The sequence below is a fragment of the Oncorhynchus nerka genome, linkage group LG23 (assembly GCF_034236695.1).
Source record: "Oncorhynchus nerka isolate Pitt River linkage group LG23, Oner_Uvic_2.0, whole genome shotgun sequence".
Classification (NCBI taxonomy): Eukaryota; Metazoa; Chordata; class Actinopteri; order Salmoniformes; family Salmonidae; genus Oncorhynchus; species Oncorhynchus nerka.
Window position 1 is genome coordinate 2,432,030 of NC_088418.1, and position 20,842 is coordinate 2,452,871.

Sequence of the window (20,842 nt, forward strand, 5' to 3'; positions counted from 1 at the left end):
TTGAGTAACGGGTTGGTAGCCGGTTAGTGGTGGCTATTTAACAGTGTGATGGCCTTGAGATAGAAGCTGTTTTTCAGTCTTTCGGTCCCCGCTTTGGTGCACCTGTACTGACCTCGCCTTCTGGATGATAGCGGGGTGAACAGGCAGTGGTTCGGGGTGGTTGATGTCCTTGATGATCTTTATGGCCTTCCTGTGACATCGGATGGTGTAGGTGTCCTGGAGGGCAGGTAGTTTGCCCCCGGTGATGTGTTGGGCAGACCACACCACCCTCTGGAGAGCCCTAGATTTGCCGTAGCTGGCGGTGATACAGCCTGACAGGGTGCTCTCCATTGTGCATTTGTAAAGGTTTTTAGGGGTTTTACGGACATATTTTGTTCAGGCTCCTGAGATGCTGTTGCACCTTCTTCACCAAACTGTCTCTGTGGGAGGACCATTTCAGTCTGTCTGTGATGTGTACGCCGATGAACTTAAAACTTTCCACCTTTTCCACTATGGTCCTGTTGATACGGATAGGGGGGTGCTCCCTCTGCTGTTTCCTGAAGTCCTCTATCATCTCCTTTGTTTTGTTGACGTTGAGTGAGAGTTTATTTTCCTGACACTACACTCCCAAGGGGCTCACCTCCTCCCCGTAGGAAGTCTCGTCATTGTTGGTAATCAGGGCTACTACTGTTGTGTCGTCTGCAAACTTGATGATTGAGTTGGAGTCGTGCATGGCAACGCAGGAATGGCCATCAGGAAGTCCAGGGCCCAGTTGCACAGGGGGGAGTTCAGATCCAGGCCCTCAAGCTTAATGATGAGTTTAGAAGGTACTATGGTGTTGAAGGCTGAGCTATAGTCAATGAACAGCATTGTATATGTCCGTAAACACTCCAGCCAGCTGGTCTGCGCATGATCTGAGGACGCGGCTAGGGATGTCGTCTGGGCAACCTTAAGAGGGTTAACACGCTTAAATGTCTTACTCACGTTGGTTACAGAGAAGGAGAGCCCACAGTCCTCGGTAGCGGGCCGCATCGTTGGATCTGTGTTATTCTCAAAGCGGTCGCGAAGAAGGTGTTTAGTTTGTCCGGAAGCCAGACATCGGTGTCCACGACGTGACTGGTTTTCCTTTTGTAGTCCGTGATTGTCTGTAGACCCTGCCACATGCGTCTCGTGTCTGAGTTGAATTGCGACTCCAGTTTGTCTCTATACAGACGTTTACCCTGTGATTGCCTTACGGAGAGAATAACTACACTGTTTGTATTTGGCCATATTCTCAGTCACCTTGTCATGGTTAAATGTGGTGATTTGCACTTTCAGTTGTGTGCGAATGCTGCCATCTATCTACAGTTTCTGGTTATGGTAGATTTTAAATGTCACAGTGGGTACAACATCTCCTATACACTTCCTGGTGAACTCAGTTAACGTAGCCATGTGTTCGTCTATGTTATTCTCAGAGGCTACCTGGAACATATCCCAGTCCGCATGATAAAAAACAATCTTGATGCATTAATTCCAATTGGTCAGACCAGCGTTGGATAGTACTTCCTGTTTGTGTTTTTGCCTATAGAAAGGGAGGAGCAAAATGGAGTCGTGATCAGATTTGCCGAAGGGAGGGCCTTGTAAGCATTTTGAAAAGTTGAGTAGCGGTCAATGTGTTGGCAGAACTTTGGTTCCCTCAGATTTACTCTAATATGGTCATACATTTGGCAGGAGGAAGTGTAGCTCAGTTTCCACCTCATTTTGTGGGCAGTGAGCACATAGCCTGTCTTCTCTTGAGAGCCAGGTCTGCCTACGGCGGCCTTTCTCAATAGCAAGGCTATGCTCACTGAGTCTGTACATAGTCAAAGCTTTCCTTAAGTTTGGGTCAGTCACAGTGGTCAGGTATTCTGCCACTGTGTACTCTCTGTTTAGGGTCAGTCACAGTGGTCAGGTATTCTGTCACTGTGTACTCTCTGTTTAAGGCCAACTAACATTCTAGTTTGTTCGTTAATTATTTCCAATGTGTCTTTTTGCTCTTCTCCTCTTCTCTCTGTCTATAGACCTTGTTAGATGGGAGCTGTAGTAGTCCTATCCTAACTCTAGGGGACGACGGTCAGTTCCACCTGGACACAGAGTCTACAGCCGTGGTCCAGGACATCAAGCTACTGTCTGAGGTTCTGCTGGACTGGAAGATCTGGGCCAAGGCGCAGGTAAACTGATAGATGTATGGGCAGGAATTTAGTATTACTGTATACCAGGATATTTTGAAATACTACAGGTAGGATTTACCAATACCATTTGAAACACAATTTATTTATATTTTGTTAAAACTATGCTGTCTTTTAGAAGAGTTTGTGGTCATATGCACATCCTTAAAAACATGAGTGCTGGGCTAATAAAGGATACTACGAAAGAACAGCCAGGCCCCCGCCCTGCCAGAGAACAGCCAGGCCCCCGCCCTGCCAGAGAACCCCGCCCTGCCAGAGAACAGCCAGGCCCCCGCCCTGCCAGAGAACAGCCAGGCCCCCGCCCCTGCAGAGAACAGAGAAGAACAGCCAGCCCCCCCCTGCCAGAGAACAGCCAGGCCCCCGCCAGAGAACAGCCAGGCCCCCGCCCTGCCAGAGAACAGCCAGGCCCCCGCCCTGCCAGAGAACAGCCAGGCCCCCGCCCTGCCAGAGAACAGCCAGGCCCCCGCCCTGCCAGAGAACAGCCAGGCCCCCGCCCTGCCAGAGAACAGCCAGGCCCCCGCCCTGCCAGAGAACAGCCAGGCCCCCGTTAGGGTCAGGGTTGGGTTAGGGTCGGGTTAGGGTCGGGTTTGGGTCATGGTCGGGTTAGGGTCGGGTTTGGGTCAGGGTCATGGTTGGGTTAGGGTCGGGTTTGGGTCAGGGTCATGGTTGGGTTAGGGTCAGGGTCATGGTTGGGTTAGGTTTGGGTCAGGGTCATGGTTGGGTTAGGGTCGGGTTTGGGTCAGGGTCATGGTTGGGTTAGGGTCAGGGTCATGGTTGGGTTAGGGTCGGGTCAGGGTCATGGTTGGGTCAGGGTCAGGGTTGGGTTAGGGTCAGGGTTACAGTAGCTGTGTATTAATATAATTTACGTGTCTCTAATAGGGTGGTGTCTGGGAGACTCTGCTGGCAGGGTTGGAGATCCTCATCAGGGTTCACCACCCCCAGCAGGTGTTCAACATCAGACAGTTTCTCAAAGCCCAGGTGGTCCACCGCTTCCTGCTCACCTGTCAAGTACTACAGGTAAGAAACTTATCCGTTCTGAATGAACAAGATCCATTTGACTAATAAATCATGTTGCAGCAATGTTTTGGTCCCAAGACCTTTCAAAACTCTTCCTAGGAAGCCAGAGAATAACCTGAGCTGTCGTTGACAGTCGTTATCATTGACAGTCGTCCCGTGTGGCTCAATGACTCACTACTGTAGTGACTCTGGATCAGAGAGTCTGCTAAATGACTCACTACTGTAGTGTCTCTGGATAAGAGAGTCTGCTAAATGACTCACTACTGTAGAGTGTGCTAAATGACTCACTACTGTAGTGACTCTGGATCAGAGAGTCTGCTAAATGACTCACTACTGTAGTGGCTCTGGATAAGAGTCTGCTAAATGACTCACTACTGTAGTGTCTCTGGATAAGAGAGTCTGCTAAATGACTCACTACTGTAGTGTCTCTGGATAAGAGAGTCTGCTAAATGACTCACTACTGTAGTGGCTCTGGATAAGAGAGTCTGCTAAATGACTCACTACTGTAGTGACTCTGGATAAGAGAGTCTGCTAAATGACTCACTACTGTAGTGGCTCTGGATAAGAGAGTCTGCTAAATGACTCACTACTGTAGTGACTCTGGATCAGAGAGTCTGCTAAATGACTCACTACTGTAGTGACTCTGGATCAGAGAGTCTGCTAAATGACTCACTACTGTAGTGGCTCTGGATAAGATAGTCTGCTAAATGACTCACTACTGTAGTGTCTCTGGATAAGAGAGTCTGCTAAATGACTCACTACTGTAGTGACTCTGGATAAGAGAGTCTGCTAAATGACTCACTACTGTAGTGACTCTGGATCAGAGAGTCTGCTAAATGACTCACTACTGTAGTGACTCTGGATCAGAGAGTCTGCTAAATGACTCACTACTGTAGTGACTCTGGATCAGAGAGTCTGCTAAATGACTCACTACTGTAGTGACTCTGGATAAGAGAGTCTGCTAAATGACTCACTACTGTAGAGTGTGCTAAATGACTCACTACTGTAGAGTCTCTGGATAAGAGAGTCTGCTAAATGACTCACTACTGTAGAGTCTGCTAAATGATTCACTACTGTAGAGTGTGCTAAATGACTCACTACTGTAGAGTGTGCTAAATGACTCACTACTGTAGAGTGTGCTAAATGATTCACTACTGTAGAGTGTGCAAAATGACTCACTACTGTAGAGTCTGCTAAATGACTCACTACTGTAGAGTCTGCTAAATGACTCACTACTGTAGAGTCTGTTAAATGACTCACTACTGTAGAGTCTGCTAAATGATTCACTACTGTAGAGTGTGCTAAATGACTCACTACTGTAGAGTCTGCTAAATGACTCACTACTGTAGAGTCTCTGGATAAGAGAGTCTGCTAAATGACTCACTACTGTAGAGTCTGCTAAATGATTCACTACTGTAGAGTCTGCTAAATGATTCACTACTGTAGAGTGTGCTAAATGACTCACTACTGTAGTGACTGCTAAATGATTCACTACTGTACAGTCTGCTAAATGATTCACTACTGTAGAGTGTGCTAAATGACTCACTACTGTAGTGACTGCTAAATGATTCACTACTGTAGAGTGTGCTAAATGACTCACTACTGTAGTGTCTCTGGATAAGAGAGTCTGCTAAATGACTCACTACTGTAGAGTCTCTGGATAAGAGAGTCTGCTAAATGACTCACTACTGTAGAGTCTCTGGATAAGAGAGTCTGCTAAATGACTCACTACTGTAGAGTGTGCTAAATGACTCACTACTGTAGAGTCTCTGGATTTGAGTCGATGTAATTAAACGACTGCATGTTCCTCTGGCCTTTTCTAACACATTAACTATCAGACTTCCTTATCCTCTGTGTTTGTCCTCCAGGAGCATCGGGACGAGCACCTGACCTCCATCCCACAGGAAGTGTGTCTGTCTTTCGTTAAGATCATCCAGGAAGTGTTGGGTTCACCTCCGGACCTAGACCTCCTCCGATTGGTCTACAACTTCCTCCTCGCCGTGCACCCGCCCACTAACACCTACGTCTGTCATACGCCTACAAGCTTCTACTTCTCACTACACATAGGTGGGGTTTTTACACACACTTCCTGGTTCAATGAATCAAGTCAAACTCAGGTGTTTTAATAGGTGGGGTTTTTACACACACTTCCTGGTTCAATGAATCAAGTCAAATTCAGGTGTTTTAATAGGTGGGGTTTTTACACACACTTCCTGGTTCAATGAATCAAGTCAAACTCAGGTGTTTTAATAGGTGGGGTTTTTACACACACTTCCTGGTTCAATGAATCAAGTCAAACTCAGGTGTTTTAATAGGTGGGGTTTTTACACACACTTCCTGGTTCAATGAATCAAGTCAAACTCAGGTGTTTTAATAGGTGACTTAGAATAGTAATTTTCTACCATGGTGTCTGCTTTTACTGAAAGGACTTAACACCACCGACAGTGTTGTGTCTGTTGTCTCCAGATGTTAGACAGTGTTGTGTCTGTTGTCTCCAGATGTTAGACAGTGTTGTCTGTTGTCTCCAGATGTTAGACAGTGTTGTCTGTCTCCAGATGTTAGACAGTATTGTGTCTGTTGTCTCCAGATGTTAGACAGTATTGTGTCTGTTGTCTCCGGATGTTAGACAGTATTGTGTCTGTTGTCTCCGGATGTTAGACAGTATTGTGTCTGTTGTCTCCGGATGTTAGACAGTATTGTGTCTGTTGTCTCCAGATGTTAGACAGTATTGTGTCTGTTGTCTCCGGATGTTAGACAGTATTGTGTCTGTTGTCTCCAGATGTTACAGTATTGTCTGTTGTCTCCAGATGTTAGACAGTATTGTGTCTGTTGTCTCCAGATGTTAGACAGTATTGTGTCTGTTGTCTCCAGATGTTAGACAGTATTGTGTCTGTTGTCTCCAGATGTTAGACAGTATTGTGTCTGTTGTCTCCAGATGTTAGACAGTATTGTGTCTGTTGTCTCCAGATGTTAGACAGTATTGTGTCTGTTGTCTCCAGATGTTAGACAGTATTGTGTCTGTTGTCTCCAGATGTTACAGTATTGTCTGTTGTCTCCAGATGTTAGACAGTATTGTCTGTTGTCTCCAGATGTTAGACAGTATTGTCTGTTGTCTCCGGATGTTAGACAGTATTGTCTGTTGTCTCCGGATGTTAGACAGTATTGTGTCTGTTGTCTCCGGATGTTAGACAGTATTGTGTCTGTTGTCTCCAGATGTTAGACAGTGTTGTGTCTGTTGTCTCCAGATGTTAGACAGTATTGTGTCTGTTGTCTCCAGATGTTAGACAGTATTGTGTCTGTTGTCTCCGGATGTTAGACAGTATTGTGTCTGTTGTCTCCGGATGTTAGACAGTATTGTGTCTGTTGTCTCCAGATGTTAGACAGTGTTGTCTGTTGTCTCCAGATGTTAGACAGTATTGTGTCTGTTGTCTCCAGATGTTACAGTATTGTCTGTTGTCTCCAGATGTTACAGTATTGTCTGTTGTCTCCAGATGTTAGACAGTATTGTGTCTGTTGTCTCCAGATGTTACAGTATTGTCTGTTGTCTCCAGATGTTAGACAGTATTGTGTCTGTTGTCTCCAGATGTTAGACAGTATTGTGTCTGTTGTCTCCAGATGTTACAGTATTGTCTGTTGTCTCCAGATGTTAGACAGTATTGTGTCTGTTGTCTCCAGATGTTAGACAGTATTGTGTCTGTTGTCCTGTAGATGGTAATCTGTACCAGGAGAAAGTCCAGTCCATAATGTATATGAGAAATATCAACAGTGGATGGAAGTCAGCTGGTAGCTCAGTGGTCTCTCTCTCCACGGCCGTCTTCACTGAGGACCCTCTTCCTGAAGGTACCTAGAATCATTATGTTAGTCTTCATGCAGTGACATGTGTCTCGCTCTCCATTGGTGCAGAACACCTGTATGCTAATATCCTTCCAGGAAGGTACCTAGAATCATTATGTTAGTCTTCATGCAGTGACATGTTTCTCGCTCTCCATTGGTGCAGAACACATGTATGCTAATATCCTTCCAGGAAGCAAATACACATCTGCCCAAGACCTTTCCCCTTTTCTATTAACCATGTTGGGAACGGCATGAGACTTTTATTTAGGTCTGTTTCCCTCTGAAGGTACCATCCACCTTCAACCTCCGTCACCTGAACACGGAGGAGACGACCAGTCCCTCCTGCCCGCCAACCTGACCCCCTCACCCAACTCCTCCCCGTTGCTCAGGCCCTGTCTGGGCCATGGAGGGGCTGGGAGCCCCAGGGAGGGCCAGGAAGGAGAGGGGGTGACTTTGGGAAGCACAGAGACTCTAAAGAGAGGAGGAGGAGGGGTGGGGGAGGAGCAGCTCCTGTCTAGCTGTGAGTCGGCGAAAACCATCTGTGACTCCCGAGAGGGAGGAGAGGCACCGCATACCCCGTCCATCAGTATCGAGGAAGTGGAGGAGGAGGGGGTGGAGGAGAGGGCGGAGGTGGATAGTCTGGTTGAGGGCAGTGTGGGCGGTGCTGAATCTGAGGACCGTTTCGATTGGGCGAGCGATGAGGTGCCACAGAGGCCGGACAGTCTGAAGGGGATCACATCGTTTCAGAGGAGCTCCTCTAACCTGGCCAGGTGACTGGATATTTTGCTTCCAAAGGGCTCCTTTAACTTATAAAGTGCTTTTGACCAGGGCCCATAGGAACCAAATCAGAGGACAGGTTTAGCCTCGTTCTTCACCTCTCAGAATAGTCTCTGAAATCAAACTGATAATGCTGTTTACTTTGTACATCGCTGACTCTACCTTTTAAAATGTGTCTAATACAATTTATTCCTTCATTTATTCATCCAGCCTGGGCCTGGCCTTCCCTGCCCAGAATGGGAACCTAGCCCTGGGTCGCTGGCCCAGCGTGGCCGACCGTGGGACACTACCAGAAGACTGGGAGAGCTACTCATACTCACCTGGATACGAGAGGGCCTACAGCAAAGACTCTAGCAACGACAGGTACACGATTCTATAGAATAACACACCCATTACACCTGTTAGAACTCATGCTCCTATACAGACTACCCAGTTAGAACTCATGCTTCTATACAGACTACCCTGTTAGAACTCATGCTCCTATACAGACTACCCTGTTAGAACTCATGCTTCTATACAGACTACCCTGTTAGAACTCATGCTTCTATACAGACTACCCTGTTAGAACTCATGCTTCTATACAGACTACCCTGTTAGAACTCATGCTCCTATACAGACTACCCTGTTAGAACTCATGCTCCTATACAGACTACCCTGTTAGAACTCATGCTCCTATACAGACTACCCTGTTAGAACTGATGCTCCTATACAGACTACCCTGTTAGAACTCATGCTCCTATACAGACTACCCTGTTAGAACTCATGCTCCTATACAGACTACCCTGTTAGAACTCATGCTCCTATACAGACTACCCTGTTAGAACTCATGCTCCTATACAGACTACCCTGTTAGAACTCATGCTCCTATACAGACTACCCTGTTAGAACTCATGCTCCTATACAGACTACTGTTGACCAGGACCCATAGGGCTCTATATAGTGGACTGCTATTGACCAGAACCCATAGGGCTCTATATAGTGGACTACTGTTGACCAGGACCCATAGGGCTCTATATAGTGGACTACTGTTGACCAGGACCCTTAGGGCTCTATATAGTGGTCTACTGTTGACCAGGACCCATATGGCTCTATATAGTGGACTACTGTTGACCAGGACCCACAGGGCTCTATATAGTGGACTACTGTTGACCAGGACCCACAGGGCTCTATATAGTGGACTACTGTTGACCAGGACCCATAGGGCTCTATATAGTGGACTGCTATTGACCAGGACCCATAGGGCTCTATATAGTGGACTACTGTTGACCAGGACCCTTAGGGCTCTATATAGTGGTCTACTGTTGACCAGGACCCATAGGGCTCTATATAGTGGACTACTGTTGACCAGGACCCATAGGGCTCTATATAGTGGTCTACTGTTGACCAGGACCCATAGGGCTCTATATAGTGGACTACTGTTGACCAGGACCCATAGGGCTCTATATAGTGGACTACTGTTGACCAGGACCCATAGGGCTCTATATAGTGGACTGCTATTGACCAGGACCCACAGGGCTCTATATAGTGGACTACTGTTGACCAGGACCCATAGGGCTCTATATAGTGGACTACTGTTGACCAGGACCCATAGGGCTCTATATAGTGGACTGCTATTGACCCTGACCCACAGGGCTCTATATAGTGGACTACTGTTGACCAGGACCCATAGGGCTTTATATAGTGGACTGCTATTGACCAGGACCCACAGGGCTCTATATAGTGGACTACTGTTGACCAGGACCCATAGGGCTCTATATAGTGGACTACTGTTGACCAGGACCCACAGGGCTCTATAGTGGACTACTGTTGACCAGGACCCATAGGGCTCTATATAGTGGTCTACTGTTGACCAGGACCCACAGGGCTCTATATAGTGGTCTACTGTTGACCAGGAACCACAGGGCTCTATATAGTGGTCTACTGTTGACCAGGAGCCTTAGGGCTCTATATAGTGGACTACTGTTGACCAGGACCCACAGGGCTCTATATAGTGGACTACTGTTGACCAGGACCCACAGGGCTCTATATAGTGGACTACTGTTGACCAGGACACACAGGGCTCTATATAGTGGACTACTGTTGACCAGGACCCATAGGGCTCTATATAGTAGACTACTGTTGACCAGGACCCATAGGGCTCTATATAGTGGACTACTGTTGACCAGGACTCTTAGGGCTCTATATAGTGGTCTACTGTTGACCAGGACCCATAGGGCTCTATATAGTGGACTACTGTTGACCAGGACCCATAGGGCTCTATATAGTGGACTACTGTTGACCAGGACCCATAGGGCTCTATATAGTGGTCTACTGTTGACCAGGACCCATAGGGCTCTATATAGTGGACTACTGTTGACCAGGACCCATAGGGCTCTATATAGTGGTCTACTGTTGACCAGGACCCATAGGGCTCTATATAGTGGACTACTGTTGACCAGGACCCATAGGGCTCTATATAGTGGACTACTGTTGACCAGGACTCTTAGGGCTCTATATAGTGGACTACTGTTGACCAGGACCCATAGGGCTCTATATAGTAGACTACTGTTGACCAGGACCCATAGGGCTCTATATAGTGGACTACTGTTGACCAGGACTCTTAGGGCTCTATATAGTGGACTACTGTTGACCAGGACCCTTAGGGCTCTATATAGGGAACAGGTTTCCGCATTGGGAAGCGTCCTGTCCCTGTAACTACCAAGGTGAAGATGAGTTTCTGTTGAATTGACAGAACCACCCTCACTCCCTCCACTTTATCTATATTTCCGTCTCATCTCTCTAGCTCAGTTGAGTATCATCAAGCTGTCTTTGATGAAGTCCAATAATACTCTCTCCCTGTAACGAAGTGGATCAGCTAATTAGCCATCCACATCCTCTCTTCTCACTCTTTCTCGCTCTTAATTCTCTCAATGTCTCGGTCTCTCTCTTTCGCCCTCTCGCGCTCTCTCTCCTCTCTCTGTTCAGTCATCATCAGTGTGCGTAGGAAAGAACCCGACCTAGCCAGTGTCTCTCTGCTTTCATCTACGGACCTCGTATGAAAGGATATGATATTGGGGGTTGCATGAGGCTGTGTTTCAAGCTTTATCTGTTCTGGGTTGTGTCTGTTTGTGCCTGTTATTGAGAATAGTAGACTTGTCTCTGTTTATGAAGCCTTGTTATGTTGACTGAGCAGAACTCTGTGGACTGATCACACAGATAACACCTGTTCTGTTAACACAGCAGGAAAACACCTCTCACTATCAATAGAGCGAGCACCTGTCCTCCTTCCTAGGACATTAGCCATCACCCAGGTATAATACCCCTCGTATCGCTGGCTGTGTTTGTTCTGTGTGTCTGGAACCGTAACGTCATTCAGAAAGGAAAAAGATATCTATGATTAAACTTAATGTTTAGTCTCTGATTGTATTTATTTTGGATCCCCATTAGTTCCTGCCAAGGCAGCAGCTACTCTTCCTGGGGTTTATTATGGATCCCCATTAGTTCCTGGCAAGGCAGCAGCTACTCTTCCTGGGGTTTATTATGGATCCCCATTAGTTCCTGCCAAGGCAGCAGCTACTCTTCCTGGGGTTTATTATGGATCCCCATTAGTTCCTGCCAAGGCAGCAGCTACTCTTCCTGGGGTTTATTATGGATCCCCATTAGTTCCTGCCAAGGCAGCAGCTACTCTTCCTGGGGTTTATTATGGATCCCCATTAGTTCCTGCCAAGGCAGCAGCTACTCTTCCTGGGTGTTGATGTGAGCCATGACCAGCCTTTCAAAGCACTTCATGGCTACAGACGTGAGTGCTACGGGTCGGTAGTCCATATAGACAGGTTACCTTAGTGTTCTTGGTCACAAGGACTGTGGTGGTCTGCTTGAAAACCCCAGTCATAGACTGTTCTCTCTGCTACCTCACGGCAAGCGGTACCAGAGCACCATGTCTATGACCAAAAGGCTCCTGAACAGCTTCTACCCCAAAGCCATAAAACTCCTGAACAGGCTACCCACACTGTATGCATTACCCCCCCCCCCCATTTGTATTATTTATATATGCATAGACACTTTACCCCCACCTACATGTAAACTCAGCAAAAAAGTCTTACTGTCAACTGTGTTTATTTTCAGCAAACTTAACATGTGTAAATATTTGTATGAATATAACAAGATTCAACAACTGAGACATAAACTGAACAAGTTCCACAGACATGTGACTAACAGAAATGGAATAATGTGTTCCTGAACAAAGGGGGGTCAAAATCAAAAGTAACAGTCAGTATCTGGTGTGGCCACCAGCTGCATTAAGTACTGCAGTGCATCTCCTCCTCATGGACTGCACCAGATTTGCCAGTTCTTGCTGTGAGAACCCTACTCTTCCACCAAGGCACCTGCAAGTTCCCAGACATTTCTGGGGGGAATGGCCCTAGTTCTCACCCTCCGATCCAACAGGTCTCAGACGTGCTCAATGGGATTGAGATCCGGGCTCTTCGCTGGCCATGGCAGAACACTGACATTCCTGTCATGCTGGAGGGTTATGTCAGAACGAGCAGTATGGCTGGTGGCATTGTCATGCCAGGATGAGCAGTATGGCTGGTGGCATCGTCATGCTGGAGGGTCATGTCAGGATGAGCCTGCAGGAAGGGTACCACATGAGGGAGGAGGATGTCTTCCCTGTAATGCACAGCTTTGAGACTGCCTGCAATGACAACAAGCTCAGTCCGATTATGCTGTGACACACCGCCCCAGACCATGACGGACTCTCCACCTCCAAATCGATCCCATTCCAGAGTACAGGCCTCGGTGTAACGCTCATTCCTTGGACGATAATTGCGAATCAGACCAGCACCCCTGGTGAGACCAAACCGCGACTCGTCAGTGAAGAGCACTTTTTGCCAGTCCTGTCTGGTCCAGCGACGGTGGGTTTGTGCCCATAGGCGATGTTGTTGCCGGTGATGTCTGGTGAGGACCTGCCTTACAACAGGCCTACAAGCCCTCAGTCCAGCCTCTAGCAGCCTATTGAGGACCTGCCTTACAACAGGCCTACAAGCCCTCAGTCCAGCCTCTAGCAGCCTATTGAGGACCTGCCTTACAACAGGCCTACAAGCCCTCAGTCCAGCCTCTAGCAGCCTATTGCGGACAGTCTGAGCACTGATGGAGGGATTGTGCGTTCCTGGTGTAACTCGGGCAGTTGTTGTTGCCATCCTGTACCTGTCCCACAGGTGTGATGTTCGGATGTACCGATCCTGTGCAGGTGTTGTTACAAGTGGTCTGCCACGGTGAGGACTATCAGCTGTCCATCCTGTCTCCCTGTAGCACTGTCTTAGGCGTCTCACAGTAGAGACATTGCAATTCTTTGCCCTGGCCACATCTGCAGTCCTCATGCCTCCTTGCAGCATGCCTAAGGCACGGTCACGCAGATGAGCGGGGACCCTGGGCATCTTTCTTTTGGTGTTTTTCAGAGTCAGTAGAAAGTCCTCTTTAGTGTCCTAAGTTTTCATAACTGTGACCTTAATTGCCTACCGTCTGTAAGCTGTTAGTGTCTTAACGACCGTTCCACAGGTGCATGTTCATTAATGGTTTATGGTTCATTGAACAAGCAGGGAAACAGTGTTTAAACCCTTTACAATGAAGATGTGTGAAGTTATTTGGATTTGTATGAATTATATTTGAAAGACAGAGTCCTGAAAAAAGGACATTTATTTTTTTTGCTGAGTTTACATATTTCCTCAATTACCTTGACTAACATGTGCCCCCAAACATTGATTCTGTACCGTAATACCCTGTATATAGCCCCCAAACATTGACTCTGTACCGTAATACCCCCTGTATATAGCCTCCACATTGACTCTGTACTGTAACACCCTGTATATAGCCTCTACATTGACTCTGTACCAGTACCCCCTGTATATAGCCTCCACATTGACTTTGTACCGTAACACCCTGTAAATAGCCTCTACATTGACTCTGTACCGGTACCCCCTGTATATAGCCTCCACATTGACTCTGTACTGGTACCCCCTGTATATAGCCTCCACATTGACTCTGTACCGGTACCCCTGTATATAGCCTCCACATTGACTCTGTACCCCCTGTATATAGCCTCCACATTGACTCTGTACCGTAACACCCTGTATATAGCCTCCACATTGACTCTGTACCGTACCCTGTATATAGCCTCCACATTGACTCTACCGCCCCCTGTATATAGCCTCCATATTGACTCTGTACCGGTACCCCCTGTATATAGCCTCCACATTGACTTTGTACCGTAACACCCTGTAAATAGCCTCTACATTGACTCTGTACCGGTACCCCCTGTATATAGCCTCCACATTGACTCTGTACCGGTACCCCCTGTATATAGCCTCCACATTGACTCTGTACCGTAACACCCTGTATATAGCCTCCACATTGACTCTGTACCGGTACCCCCTGTATATAGCCTCCATATTGACTCTGTACCGGTACCCCCTGTATATAGCCTCCACATTGACTCTGTACCATAACACCCTGTATATAGCCTCCACATTGACTCTGTACCGGTACCCCCTGTATATAGCCTCCACATTGACTCTGTACCGTAACACCCTGTATATAGCCTCCACATTGACTCTGTACCGGTACCCCCAGTATATAGCCTCCACATTGACTCTGTACCGTAACACCCTGTATATAGCCTCCACATTTGACTCTGTACCGTAACACCCTGTATATAGCCTCCACATTGACTCTGTACCGTAACACCCTGTATATAGCCTCCACATTGACTCTCTACAGTAACACCCTGTATATAGCCTCCACATTGACTCTGTACCGGTAGCCCCTGTATATAGCCTCCACATTGACTCTGTACCGTAACACCCTGTATATAGCCTCCACATTGACTCTGTAGCGTAACACCCTGTATATAGCCTCCACATTGACTCTGTACCGTAACACCCTGTATATAGCCTCCACATTGACTCTGTACCATAACACCCTGTATATAGCCTCCACATTGACTCTGTACCGTAACACCCTGTATATAGCCTCCACATTGACTCTGTACCATAACACCCTGTATATAGCCTCCTGTACCATAACACCCTGTATATAGCCTCCACATTGACTCTGTACCGTAATACCCTGTATATAGCCTCCACATTGACTCTGTACCATAACACCCTGTATATAGCCTCCACATTGACTCTGTACCGTAATACCCTGTATATAGCCTCCACATTGACTCTGTACCATAAACACCCTCTGTATATAGCCTCCACATTGACTCTGTACCGTAATACCCTGTATATAGCCTCCACATTGACTCTGTACCATAACACCCTGTATATAGCCTCCACATTGACTCTGTACCGTAACACCCTGTATATAGCCTCCACATTGACTCTGTACCATAACACCCTGTATATAGCCTCCACATTGACTCTGTACCGTAACACCCTGTATATAGCCTCCACATTGACTCTGTACCGTAACACCCTGTATATAGCCTCCACATTGACTCTGTACCGTAATACCCTGTATATAGTCTCCACATTGACTCTGTACCGGTACCCCCTGTATATAGCCTCCACATTGACTCTGTACCGTAATACCCTGTATATAGCCTCCACATTGACTCTGTACCCAGTTTGTTATTAATACATTATTACAGAGGACTGGTGTTATTAATATATTATTACAGAGGACTGGTGTTATTAATCCATTATTACAGAGGACTGGTGTTATTAATATATTATTAGGGGACTGGTGTTATTAATCCATTATTACAGGGACTGTTATTAATATATTATTACAGGGACTGGTGTTATTAATCCATTATTACAGAGGTGTTATTAATCCATTATTACAGAGGACTGGTGTTATTAATCCATTATTACAGAGGACTGGTGTTATTAATATATTATTAGGGGACTGGTGTTATTAATCCATTATTACAGAGGACTGGTGTTATTAATACATTATTACAGAGGACTGGTGTTATTAATACATTATTACAGAGGACTGGTGTTATTAATACATTATTACAGAGGACTGGTGTTATTAATACATTATTACAGAGGACTGGTGTTATTAATACATTATCAGAGGACTATTACATTACAGAGGACTGGTGTTATTAATACATTATTACAGAGGACTGGTGTTATTAATCCATTATTACAGAGGACTGGTGTTATTAATCCATTATTACAGAGGACTGGTGTTATTAATACATTATTACAGAGGACTGGTGTTATTAATACATTATTACAGAGGACTGGTGTTATTAATACATTATTACAGAGGACTGGTGTTATTAATACATTATTACAGAGGACTGGTGTTATTAATACATTATCAGAGGACTGGTGTTATTAATACATTATCAGAGGACTGGTGTTATTAATACATTATTAGAGGACTGGTGTTATTAATACATTATTACAGAGGACTGGTGTTATTAATACATTATCAGAGGACTGGTGTTATTAATACATTATCAGAGGACTGGTGTTATTAATACATTATCAGAGGACTGGTGTTATTAATACATTATCAGAGGACTGGTGTTATTAATACATTATCAGAGGACTGGTGTTATTAATACATTATCAGAGGACTGGTGTTATTAATACATTATTACAGAGGACTGGTGTTATTAATACATTATTACAGGTCCAGTACAGAGGACTGCCTGGTGTTAATATGCTACGGTCTATATGACCTGTTGAGGGGGGTTCTGCTACTACTACCAGACCTGATGCTGCACGAGGTGATGGATAAGCTGGTCCAACCTGAAGCTCTTATCGTCCTCGTCAACCACTCCTCTCCCCTTATACAGCAGGGGGTTATGAAGGTTAGTGGTCTTGTATACACACACACACATACTGAGGAAGGTGCAGGCCAACACATTTCCACTATGTGTAATGTTGCCTGTTAACAGTTATGTCCCAGCTCCTAGACACCTACCTCAGCCTTCAACAGGGATCTCATATTCTTTTAGACCTAATGCTGCTGTGTCTCACTCCTTGTCCTAGTCTCCCTGTAGCTCCTGGATGCCAGTATGGTATCTCCTCTCTCTATCTCCTTGATACCAGTATGTTATGTCCTCTCTCCAGCTCCTGGATACCAGTATGTTATCTCCTCTCTCTATCTCGTGAATACCAGTATGTTATCTCCTCTCTCTATCTCCTGGATACCAGTATGTTATCTCCTCTCTCTATCTCCTTGATACCAGTATGTTATGTCCTCTCTCCAGCTCCTGGATACCAGTATGTTATCTCCTCTCTCTATCTCGTGAATACCAGTATGTTAACTCCTCTCTCTATCTCCTGGATACCAGTATGTTATCTCCTCTCTCTATCTCCTGGATACCAGTATGTTATGTCCTCTCTCTATCTCCTGGATACCAGTATGTTATGTCCTCTCTCTATCTCCTGAATACCAGTATGTTATCGCCCTCTCTATCTCCTGGATACCAGTATGGTATCTCCTCTCTCCAGCTCCTGAATACCAGTATGTTATCTCCTGGATACCAGTATGTTATCTCCTCTCTCTATCTCCTGGATACCAGTATGTTATCTCCTCTCTCTATCTCCTGGATACCAGTATGTTATCTCCCTCTCTATCTCCTGGATACAGTAGTTATCTCCTCTCTTATCTCCTGGATACCAGTATGTTATCTCCTCTATCTCCTGAATACCAGTATGTTATGTCCTCTCTCTATCTCCTGGATACCAGTATGTTATCTCCTCTCTATCTCCTGGATACCAGTATGTTATCTCCTCTCTCTATCTCCTGGATACCAGTATGTTATCTCCTCTCTCTATCTCCTGGATACCAGTATGTTATCTCCTCTCTCTATCTCCTGGATACCAGTATGTTATGTCCTCTCTCTATCTCCTGGATACCAGTATGTTATCTCCTCTCTCTATCTCCTGGATACCAGTATGTTATCTCCTATCTCCTGGATACCAGTCCTCTCTCTCCTGGATACCAGTATGTTATCTCCCTCTCTCTATCTCCTGGATACCAGTATGTTATCTCTCTCTCTATCTCCTGATACCAGTATGTTATCTCCTGGATACCAGTATGTTATCTCCTCTCTCTATCTCCTGGATACCAGTATGTTATCTCCTCTCTCTATCTCCTGGATACCAGTATGTTATCTCCTCTCTATCTCCTGGATACCAGTATGTTATCTCCTCTCTCCATCTCCTGGATACCAGTATGTTATCTCCTCTCTCTATCTCCTGAATACCAGTATGTTATCTCCTCTCTCCAGCTCCTGGATACCAGTATGTTATCTCCTCTCTCTATCTCCTGGATACCAGTATGTTATCTCCTCTCTCCAGCTCCTGAATACCAGTATGTTATCTCCTGGATACCAGTATGTTATCTCCTCTCTCTATCTCCTGGATACCAGTATGGTATCTCCTCTCTCCAGCTCCTGGATACCAGTATGTTATCTCCTCTCTATCTCCTGGATCCTCTACCTATCTCCTGATACCAGTATGTTATCTCCTATCTCCTGGATACCTATCTCCTGGATACCAGTATGAGATATAGCTCCTCTCTCTCCTAGGGATGGATACCAGTATGTTATCTCCTCTCTATCTCCTGGATACCAGTATGTTATCTCCTCTCCTATCTCCTGATACCAGTATGTTATCTCCATCTCCTGGATACCAGTATGTTATGTTCTCTGGATCTCCTGGATACCAGTAGATATAGCCTCTCTCTCCATCTCCTGGATACCAGTATGTTATCTCCTCTCTCTATCTCCTGGATACCAGTATGTTATCTCCTCTCTCTATCTCCTGGATGCCAGTATGTTAGGTTAGCTCTGACGGCTTACTGTCTCTCCTCTCTCTATCTCCTGGATACCAGTATGTTATCTCCTCTCTCTATCTCCTGGATACCAGTATGTTATCTCCTCTCTTTATCTCCTGGATGCCAGTATGTTAGGTTAGCTCTGACGGCTTACTGTCTCTCCTCTCTCTAGCTCCTGGATGCCTACTTCAGCCGAGCGTTTAAGGAGCAGAAGGAGAAGTTCCTGAAAAACCATGGTTTCAGTCTCTTAGCCAATCAGCTGTACCTGCACCAGGGGACTCAGGGCCTGCTGGAGGTCTTCCTGGAGATGCTGTTTGGACGACCTGTCGGCCTCGAGGAGGAGTACGTACAGGGAGGGGAGAGAACAAGGCCTGGGGGAGGAGATGGGGAGGGGAGAGAACAAGACCTGGAGGAGGAGATGGGGAGGGGAGAGAACAAGGCCTGGGGGAGGAGATGGGGAGGGGAGAGAGCAAGGCCTGGGGGGGGGGAGATGGGGAGGGGAGAGAACAAGGCCTGGAGGAGGAGATGGGGAGGGGAGAGAACAAGGCCCGGAGGAGGAGATGGGGAGGGAGAGAGCAAGGCCGGAGGAGGAGATGGGGAGGGGAGAGAGCAAGGCCTGGAGGAGGAGATGGGGAGGGGATGGGAGAGAACAAGGCCTGGAGGAGGAGATGGGGAGGGGAGGGGAGAGAACAAGGCCTGGATGAGGAGATGGGAGAGAGCAAGGCAGGGAGGAGGAGATGGGGAGGGGATGGGAGAGAACAAGGCCCGGAGGAGGAGATGGGGAGGGGAGAGAGCAAGGCCTGGAGGAGGAGATGGGGAGGGGAGAGAGCAAGGCCTGGAGGAGGAGATGGGGAGGGGAGAGAGCAAGGCCTGGAGGAGGAGATGGGGAAGGGAGAGAGCAAGGCCTGGAGGAGGAGATGGGGAGGGGAGAGAGCAAGGCCTGGAGGAGGAGATGGGGAGGGGAGAGAGCAAGGCCTGGAGGAGGAGATGGGGAGGGGAGAGAGCAAGGCCTGGAGGAGGAGATGGGGAGGGGAGAGAGCAAGGCCTGGAGGAGGAGATGGGGAGGGGATGGGAGAGAACAAGGCCTGGAGGAGGAGATGGGGAGGGGATGGGAGAGAACAAGGCCTGGAGGAGGAGGGGATGGTAGAGAACAAGGCCTGGAGGAGGAGATGGGGAGGGGATGGTAGAGAACAAGGCCTGGAGGAGGAGATGGGGAGGGGAGAGAGCAAGGCCTGGAGGAGGAGATGGGGAGGGGAGAGAACAAGGCCTGGAGGAGGAGATGGGGAGGGGAGAGAGCAAGGCCTGGAGGAGGGGATGGGAGAGAACAAGGCCTGGGGGAGGGGAGAGAACAAGATGGGGAGGAGCCGGATATGAAACAGAAACAATATGGAGGTGTCAGTGTTGTGTTTATTGTTGTTGTATTTTCCAGTCTAGACTTGGAGGACATGGAGACCATCAGTCCCTTCAGGAAGCGTTGTATCATCCCAGTGCTGGGCTTAATAGAGAACAGTCTGTGTGAGAACAGTCTGGTCCACAACGTGCTCTGTATGCTACTGCAGCTCGTCAACGCCTGTCCCAAACTGGCTGACATACTGCTGGACCAAGGCCTGCTCTACGTCCTCTTCAACACCCTGTCGACACTCAACGGCATGGAGCACGGGTCTGTACACCTCAGCCAAATACTTTTCAACTCAGTTGTTCACAATTCCTGACATTTAATCCGGGTAAAAAAATTAAGTTAGGATCACCACTTTATTTTAAGAATGTGAAATGTCAGAATAATAGTAGAGAGAAGGATTTATTTCAGCTTTTATTTCTTTCATCACATTCCCAGTGAGTCAGAAGTTTACATACACTCAATTAGTTTCTGGTAGCATTGCCTTTAAATTGTTTAACTTGGGTCAAATGTTTCGGGTAGCCTTCCGATGGGAGGGTTGGCCAGGGGTCTCACGCTGCTCTCTGTCTGTCTCAATCACTCTCTCCCCAGTATACCTCTGAACGACTACAAACTACTAGTGGTTGATATCCAACAGCTCTTGGTTGCGGTGACCATCCATTCCTGTTCTTCCTCTGGTGCTCAATACTTCAGGATCATAGAGGACCTAATCACACTGCTGGGCTTCATGGAGACGTCCAAGATGAAACGAACCCAGGGTAAGATATAGCCTGGTACCTATATTAGAGAGTAGGGTACTGTGGTGAGATCTAGCCTGGTACCTATATTAGAGAGTAGGGTA

General features: G+C 46.8%; 1 protein-coding gene across 1 annotated transcript in view; it reads left to right on the forward strand.

The window, feature by feature from the left end:
* lyst (lysosomal trafficking regulator) overlaps nucleotides 1-20,842 on the forward strand; it is a 280,835-nt gene that overhangs the window by 162,121 nt on the left and 97,872 nt on the right. The window contains 10 exon segments of the mRNA XM_065008440.1: nucleotides 2,019-2,168; nucleotides 3,066-3,203; nucleotides 5,072-5,270; nucleotides 6,912-7,043; nucleotides 7,324-7,807; nucleotides 8,025-8,177; nucleotides 16,449-16,629; nucleotides 18,778-18,947; nucleotides 20,035-20,265; nucleotides 20,593-20,759. Of these exon segments, the coding sequence (XP_064864512.1) occupies nucleotides 2,019-2,168; nucleotides 3,066-3,203; nucleotides 5,072-5,270; nucleotides 6,912-7,043; nucleotides 7,324-7,807; nucleotides 8,025-8,177; nucleotides 16,449-16,629; nucleotides 18,778-18,947; nucleotides 20,035-20,265; nucleotides 20,593-20,759 (2,005 nt within the window).